This window comes from Lactuca saligna, chromosome 5, assembly GCF_052625555.1.
Source record: "Lactuca saligna cultivar CGN05327 chromosome 5, ASM5262555v1, whole genome shotgun sequence".
Taxonomy (NCBI): Eukaryota; Viridiplantae; Streptophyta; class Magnoliopsida; order Asterales; family Asteraceae; genus Lactuca; species Lactuca saligna.
In genome coordinates, this window is record NC_136421.1 from 241,012,300 (window position 1) to 241,021,047 (window position 8,748).

Consider the following 8,748-nt stretch of genomic DNA (forward strand, 5'->3'; position numbering starts at 1 on the left):
TAATATGATGGTCGATAGGCTTAGTGTGCTATAATGATCAAAACAACTTACCTAAAAGAAAGAATATTTAAATATACGATCGTTTTGTATTATGAAAAATTGTTTAAACCATGAACTAAACTAAAATAAGTTGTTATTTTTTGATACAACCCTAAAAGATGTTTTTTTCTATAAAAAATTATTATTATGTTTTGATTTTAGTGCAAAGAGCCTATCTTCCAAACATTTCATATCCAAAATCAGATCTTAGCGCAATAACTTTGTGATCAATTTTAGACCATCATAAATAGCCTCAAAATAGAAACTTATAGGATATGGAAAATTCTAATTTTCTTCTCTTTTTTAATATCTTAAAAATTACAAATGCACAAAAAAAAAAACAGTTTATGGACCAATGTAAGATAATAAACAAAGAATTGAAAGAAAATATTTTCGGAACATAAAGATTTATATGTTATAATCATAATACGTTCGAACTCATATAAAAATAACATCCTTAAAAGATTTTAATTTCTTTATAATATAAAATAAAATTACAAAAATAATTATGAAAATTTGAAACTAAAAAAACGAGAAGAAAATAAAGAATTTCACCCGCTATACTAGTGGCAGTAGCTTCAAATAATCGATAGATATATCATAATGCCTTTTTGCTTTCATATTGAAACGTCATCGTTTTTTTCTCAAACATTCACGGGCATGCATAGAAACTTGAGCGACGACGCCGGCGAATCTCCGGCGACCCTTCCACCTCCACCACCAACCAACAACCTCTCGTAATACTCAACACAAAACAACGACAAAGAAAGCTCCACCTCATTCTGGTTCCAGACTCGTCTCACCACCTCCGATTCACCACCGATTCTCCTCCTTTTGAGTCTACTCAAAACCGGCCTCACACACACCATGTACAGCCTCCTGTACCCACCCAACGCCGAAACCACCGGCCGAACACCAATTGGAGGTGGCGACACGTGACGGAAGCAGAGATGCTCCCACAACGAATCGTTCCGTGCGATCGAACACCATTGCCGGCATACACAAGCTGCAGCACCTAACGATCGTCCGTCAAGCCTCTTCAGAACCTCGATCAACAAATCCAGGTGATCGTTTATACAAAACCTCTCACTTTCTCCATTATTGTTATCATCATCATCATTCACTTTCACCTCTCCATATTCACGAATCTGCACCATTGATGCTAATTACGAAAAAAAGCAGAGGTGAAACTGATCGATGTTAAAGGGGGATTCGAGGGTTTTTGTAGAGTGCAGAATTTTTTGACATGGGGTATCGATCGAATTGGGGAAAACCCCAAGTGACAAAATTCCAAGGGGGTGTGAAAGAACAGAAACCAATGCTTAGAGGGTTATTTTTTTAATAATAATAATAAAAATATTATTTAATATGGAGGGAAATGTCAATATTTTTGTTTTTTTGGGGCAAAGTGAAAAATGTTGGTTTGTATTTGTTTATTAATTGTTTACATTATTCAATGCTTTTGATCCGTTACACTCATGGATAAAAAAATTATTGTCAAACCTTTTTATATAAAATACTTCTATTCATATTAAGTAAAAGATTTACTTCTTTTCTAGATATTTAAAATGATTAGTTATCTATATCATAATCTACTTTAAATAAATTATTATGATATGTATTTGAAATAACCATATACTTTATGTTCTAAATTCCACAAACGTATATTATGATTTTTTTTAATCATAAGACCATCATAAAATTGAATCTGGTGGGATTTTGTAAATCACATTTAACATATCAATTATATATAAATTTAATTGAATAAACAAAAATATTTACATCTCAATCCGACCGGACCCAGTCTATAAAATAGATATTTAGTTACAACTTATTTAAATATTTACAAACCATCACTTTACCACTTCTAACAACACATGGGTAACCAAAAATATGACGTCATAATATGATTTTTCTTTCACGTACTCGCTTATTATGCATATTAAATTAATTTACAAAATGCTACATGCATATGAGATTTGAATGCAAGCTTCTAAATGGTATTTATGCAAATCTCATCACTTAACACATCACACATGCAAACCATCTTATAACGTTAGAAGAAGAAAAAAAACCCCAAGTGTTGAAAACATTCCTAATAATTTATTTACTCATATATTAAAAAAAAACCCTAAGTGACAAGATCTCTTGATGAACTACAAGTCACATGTAACTATAGGGTATTGCGCAAGTTCAAAGTTGGTTGGACTTGATAGGTATTGATGGGAAAGTCATATTCTTGGACCATATTATACACATGGAGCCATGGTCCATCAACTTAGGTGTTGAATGTAAGGTAAGTGGCTAATTGGTAGGAAGGGACTCAAACTACATACTTTTGCCTTTTACAATAGTGGATTGTGTCCTATCAAAAGTTGTTAAAAACAATATATATATATATATATATATATATATATATATATATATATATATATATATATATATATATATATAGAGAGAGAGAGAGAGAGAGAGAGAGAGAGAGAGGTTTAAATGTTTTTCACATCTATTGTGTGCTAGACTACATCAATAGAAATTTAGTATTATATATATATATATATATATATATATATATATATATATATATATATATATATATATATATATATATATATTAAATGTTATCCATACTTATAACTCATTTTTATGGAAACTAATTAAATTCGTCATTAATGTCAACAATAATATTCTTTCAGAATAAATTCATATCTAGAAGAATGAGAGTGTACTGCAGTAGAATGAGAGTGTATTCTAGTAGAATAAACTCTCGTTCTTCATATTCCATACAACTTTATTGTATTTTAAGTGATTGAGTCTTGAAACAAAGTACGAACTCGTATATAAAAACCTAGATGCAAATTCATTATGAAAGAATGTTATTGCTGACATTAACGACGGATTTAATTAGTTTCCATAAAAAGAGAATTATAATTATCGATATCATTTAATATACATATAATTATGAAAATCATTTAATATCTATAATTATTTAATTTACTAAATTTCTATTGGTGCATGATGCTAAATGACATTTCAGTACAACATCAAGCTTCACCCTCCAAAGAGGTGGTGTATCATCATGTGTTTGCTCATAAAATATAGACATAAAATAAAAGTATTTTGTAAATCAAAAGTTTAGTTGTTGCTTACCTTGTAATATAATATAAATTTCTAAAACGTTGTTTAAAAAAGGAAAAAAAAATTGTGCTATGACATTAACTGATACTAATATTACAAGTAAGCTATGTTATTCTCTTACATTTGTATGATTCTTTTGTTTTACTTTTATTAAATACTAGTATTTGCGTTTCTCATATAAAGTCAATCAGTTTTTGTTTGTTTGTTTTTCTAATATTTTGGAGTTATATGCATCCAACTCATTAAAACATTCAGATTATAATATATGATAGTAGATAATGAATTTCGAAAATTACGATAGAGAATAAGCTTAGTGATATGAACAATGTGGTATGGTAATTAAACCCAAAGTCAAATCGCTGACTCTATGAAAAAACCCTCGGGGAAAAAACAACCATATGCCTTGGATACTACACACATGTCTCAGCCAATAATATTGTGTGTGAGTGTGTGTCTTTCGAGTTGAAGTTTACATTATGTTGTTGTTTGACAATTTGCAACGCTTGTCTTCACCTTTGACCGTATTCCTTTAAGAATCCTATGACTTGGTCCTATCTTTCTTGATACATGTCAATTTAGTTGTAGATAATAATAATAATATATTTTGGGTTTTCTTATTTGTAAGAATATACTTTTGTATATGGTATGTTTGCACAAATTAATTTAAAAGCTAAAAATTATAGGCTTTTTATCTGTATAGAATATTAGGTAAATTAATCTTAAGTTGTTAAAATATGTAAAATAACATAAAATGAAAAAAATTAAAGCTAAAAACTTTCATTAAATACTTTAAGTAGTTTTAAAATTAAAAGATTTTTGTTTAAAATAAAAGTTTTAAGTTGTTACTCCTAAACAAATCTTTTTCTTGGAGATTTTTGTAAAAGCTTAAAACTAATAATATATATATATATATATATATATATATATATATATATATATATATATATATATATATATATATATATAATCAAATTTTGTTCAGTTTTCACAAAAAAAAACACAATCTACTTATTGAGACATTTTGTATAAATTGCTAGAAAATATGGTATATAATAGGGTGATTTGATCTTCAAGGGATTCCTATAGATCTTGAGGATTGTGTATCACAAAATTTCGACTATATGCCTTAGTATCACAAAATTTAATCTACGACAATAATACTTATAAACAATCTGATAATTTGGTTGGGTTCGGGTTGATGGATCGCGGATTGATGGGTTGACGTGTCATAGTACATTAACCCAATCCAACCCATATAATATATGAGTTGGCGGGTTGAAAATATCAACCCAATCCGCATAACCCTTTTAAGTATATGGGTTTGCGGGTTTGTGGGCCGATATCGGGTCAAAGAATCAAATGGTCATTTTCGGATAACTTTTCACATGTTAAATTTATATGAATGATACACGTCTCTCAATTAATTAACAACTAACATTTTACATTGACTAGATAAAAATGAAAAACCAAATACTAATCTATCATAACAACTTAATCAACACACCTGGAAAAAAGAGGTTTACAATGTCGTCTATTGAATATATTCTATTAAGTCATAAATAAAATTTTGTTTTTTTAAATATAATATATAATGTCGGGTTGGCGGGTTGACCCGTGAATGCAAACGGTTAATCCAACTTAACCCATGAAATAAATGGGTTGGTGGGTCCTAAATTTGAACCTAAACATGTTTATTTTCATGTTGGATTCGTGTCAGGTTATGAGTTGGGTCGAGAATTATCACCCATACTAGCTTATAGATTTAGGCACTAAAATGAAAGCAACATTGTTGTGAGTAGGGATGAAATTTAAAACCGAAAAACCAAAATCGTTAGAAACGAAATATGTAGAACAGGTCGGGGTTCCGGGTAGTCCAGGTTTCATGTCCTTCTGGTCCAGGTAACTGGGTTTAAGAACCGGAACAATATGTGAATGTAGGATTGTTCATGATCTTTAGAGGAGATTTAAAAATGGTGAATTATGAGTATCCAGATTTGTTTAGACAAGTCTTGAAGAACTCTTTTCAGGATAATAAAGATGCTTGGGAGATTGTATTCAAAAACAAGATTTGCACTTATGTGTACAAATTATACCTATGTAGCTTTAACATTATTAACCTAACTAGTTATCTACTAATGTACATATAGGCACTGTACCTATAGTAAAGTAAGTTGGGTATCGAACACAAGGAACAAAATTCAATTTAGTAAAATAATTACTAAATATTAATCTAAAATCAAACAATAATTAAAAATGGTTTTTTCTCTAATTTTGCAAGCTCAAATTAACTTAAACTAAAAAACACTTAAACTAAGAACGGTTGTTATCAAGATATTAAAAACTCTTTCGTTTAGTTTTGAATCTACCTTTTTCCTATGGTTAGTTCTTATTTATGGATTCACTATATGAATTGTCATCCTCGTGGTCTTCAATTCTGGAGGGTTGTGTTTATGATAAAATGAACAAGGAATTAAATTTATACTAGCTCCAGAATCGGCTAAGGCAAATATCTTCATGTTATTTCCAAACTCACATGGTAGAGTAAGGCGTCCGAGATCTCCCATTTTCTTTGGTATTCCTTCCATAATTACCATTGAACATTGTTCACTAAGAACCACATTGGAATGGAAGTCTTCTCTAATTGTTGGCGAGTGTCGAGGAGATCTTGCAGAAATTTTACGTATTCGGGAATTTTGGCGAAGGCTTCAATCAATGGGTTATTAATTGGAATACCCTTGACTTTTTGGATAAATCTCTTATGATCTTTTTCTAATGGATGTGTCTTTACTCGAGAAGGAAACGGTAACAGAGGTTGATATGGCTTGACAAAAGAATAATTTTTCTGCCCAGACCCTGCCCACGACATAAGCATGTGATCGTCATTTCATGAGACCTGTACAACAACTTCATCTTATTCGTTAATCTTCTTTCTTTTCGACTGTGGATCGGGCTGCTTTGTGTCTTCATCTAATGCCTCTAAAAACTCAGAGATAGTGTCATCTTCAGTGGATATGACCATGACATGTGGTTACAATTTGTGATTGGGAATTTAGGTGGTAACCGTTCATTAACTAGTGTAGTTAATTACCCGAGTTGAGTCTTAATGTTTTTAATGGATGCTTCTTGGTTTCTAATGGTAACATTGGTTGCATCATGTCATTTTATTAAGCATTGACTCAAAGTCCATCATCTTCTTAGGTGGTCGTTGTTCTTCCGCTTGTTGCTTGTACTCTTCATACGACAACCATTCTTTCTTTTGCTTTCTCCAATCTTCATTAAATCGGTCTCCACTAGAATAACAAACTTGAACTTTTCTATTCCCATTTTCTTCTAAATGGCAATCTTTAGTTAGATGTGACCCATTGCAATTTTTGCAACCCACACGTATTGCATGTATGGATTGATCTATTTTCGTTATTCTTCGATCCATGTTCTTTAACATTTCCAAAACTGCCGCCATGTCTTCCGAAGCACCATTTTTGATTCCCTTATCTCCGTATTGTCGAGGATTGGGTATTCTATTGAATTTTTAGAGAATTCTTCGATTAGCTCTTTAATTGTAGCGAGATTCTTCTTTGTGAGATGTCCTTGAGAATCGAGAAGTTGCCTTGTCGTCATGTTTACCCTATCATAAAATATAGATACTTCTTGTTGCTCATTAAGACCATTTTGGGGATAATTTCTTAGTAACCCTTTATATCTCTCCCATGCTTCATACAAAGATTCCCCTACTTGTTGCTAAAAGTTAGCTATGGCCTTCTTAAGTTTAGAAACCTTCGATGCTGGGAAAAATTGTTGGATGAACTCTTCACGTATTTGTGCCCATGTTGTGATTTCACCAGGTGGGAGTGCCTTTAACTAATCTTTAGCCTCTCCTTTGAAAGTGACCAGAAGCATTCTTAACAATACCGTTTCTCGTGGTACATTTGGAATATTAAAATAATTGGCGATGTCATTGACTTTATCGAGTTGTTTGTATGCATATTCATGATCTTTTCTGTAGAATGGGATATCTTTTAGAGCGGAAAGAATGTGCCCCTTTAGCTTGAAGTTGGCGGTAGAAGGAATTTCGGGTTACATAAGGCCCGAACCGGTGTCCTCATGAATTCTCTTCTTGTATGCCTCTATAGTCATGCCGACAATGTCAGCCATCACGTCTTTTGACTCGCTTCCGGGTTCGATTCTAATTCTGATTCTGTTTCAGGCTCGAATCAAACTTCCTTTTTGTTAGGAGTCTTCTCAAAGCTTTCGAACTTGCTTTCGTTTACCGTCTTATTGCTTGATCCTCCAATGTGTTTGTCATTATTTCTAAGAAATGCTAACTCCGAATCTTCAAAAGGTGGTGTCAATGGTGTCTTTGATCTGCGTGTCACATACTACTAAAACAAAACGAAACAAAACGTAAAAACGAACTAAAATAAAATGAATTGAGATTACATGTCTCACGTCGTGAGTGTGTATGCTTACGTCGTGAGTTCCGAAATGCATAAAATTTAACAAATGCAGGAAATTAACTTTTTGTGGGTTTTACCCCACAAAAAGGATCGATTAATCTAAAGCAATTAAACTAACAACTGAAATAGCCGTTCCCAGGCAACGGTGCCAAAAACTTGATGTGCATAAATTATATCCTATCTAGCTTTAAATTTATAAATCTAACTACTTATATATTAATGCACCTATAGGCAGTGTACTTATAGAGTTTATAGTATAGTACAGTAAGTTGGGTATCAAACAAAGGGAATGAAATTCAGTTTATTAAAATAATTAGTAAAAACTAATCTAAAATCAAACAATAATTAAAAAGTGGTTTTATCTGATTTTACAAGTTCATATTAACTTAAACTAACAAACACTTAAACTAAGAACGGTTGTTACCAAGATATTTAAAACACTTTCGTTTAGTTTTGAATCCACCTTTTCCTATGGTTAGATCTTATTTATGGATTAATAAAGTTGGTTACTAATATAGATATTATTAGTAATCTTGATCAGATCTCATAATATTTTCCTCAATTCATGAACTACTATGTAATGATCATACACAAGCAAACACATAATTGATAATTAATGATAGTTTAGCTATGTAAGATATATCTAAGGTAAATATCTATGATCGAGACAACACAATTATGATCAATTCATGTTTTCTAACACAATTAAAGTTGTTGTCTTTATTACCTAATCTAAGATTTGATGAATCATAAATCTAATAGTTTAATGATCAAAAACTACTAGGTAATCAAGCGCATGCAATCTAAACTGATAATTTACCTACACCTAAATTGAATATAAGCAACAAAGATTAAAGATTTAACATGTTAGACTCGATAATCAAACAAAAACTAAATCCAACTTGACATAATCCATAAAATAAGAAACTAGGACATAGTTTAAGGTTTCTTCTAACTAAATGAAAGTCTAGTAAATTATCTACTTATGGCAGAAGGCAAACACACTAAATCATAAGAATTTGACATAATTGAACTAATGCAAACCGAATGCGAAGTGTGATCTTCTAGTCTTCAATCTTCAAATGTTATCTCTTCCAAAATGTTGTTGTTCTCACTT

At 31.1% G+C, this 8,748-nt stretch overlaps 1 protein-coding gene and 1 non-coding gene across 2 annotated transcripts; one reads left to right on the forward strand and one right to left on the reverse strand.

Moving 5' to 3' along the window:
- Window positions 1-480: 480 nt before the first annotated feature.
- SLY2 (F-box family protein) lies at window positions 481-1,344 on the reverse strand. The gene has a single exon (XM_078995372.1). The coding sequence runs from the start codon at window positions 1,194-1,196 to the stop codon at window positions 684-686; it is 513 nt and encodes a 170-aa protein (XP_078851498.1). The 5' UTR covers window positions 1,197-1,344; the 3' UTR covers window positions 481-683.
- A 5,494-nt stretch (window positions 1,345-6,838) lies between these two features.
- On the forward strand, window positions 6,839-6,945 carry LOC144999029 (small nucleolar RNA R71). Its single transcript, XR_013660557.1, has one exon. It is a non-coding gene; the product is annotated as a small nucleolar RNA R71 (small nucleolar RNA).
- Window positions 6,946-8,748: the final 1,803 nt, after the last annotated feature.

Coding starts and splice junctions, on each gene's coding strand:
- SLY2 (XM_078995372.1), bottom strand. CDS start 1,196: ATGGTGCAGATTCGTGAATATGGAGAGGTGAAAGTGAATGATGATGAT.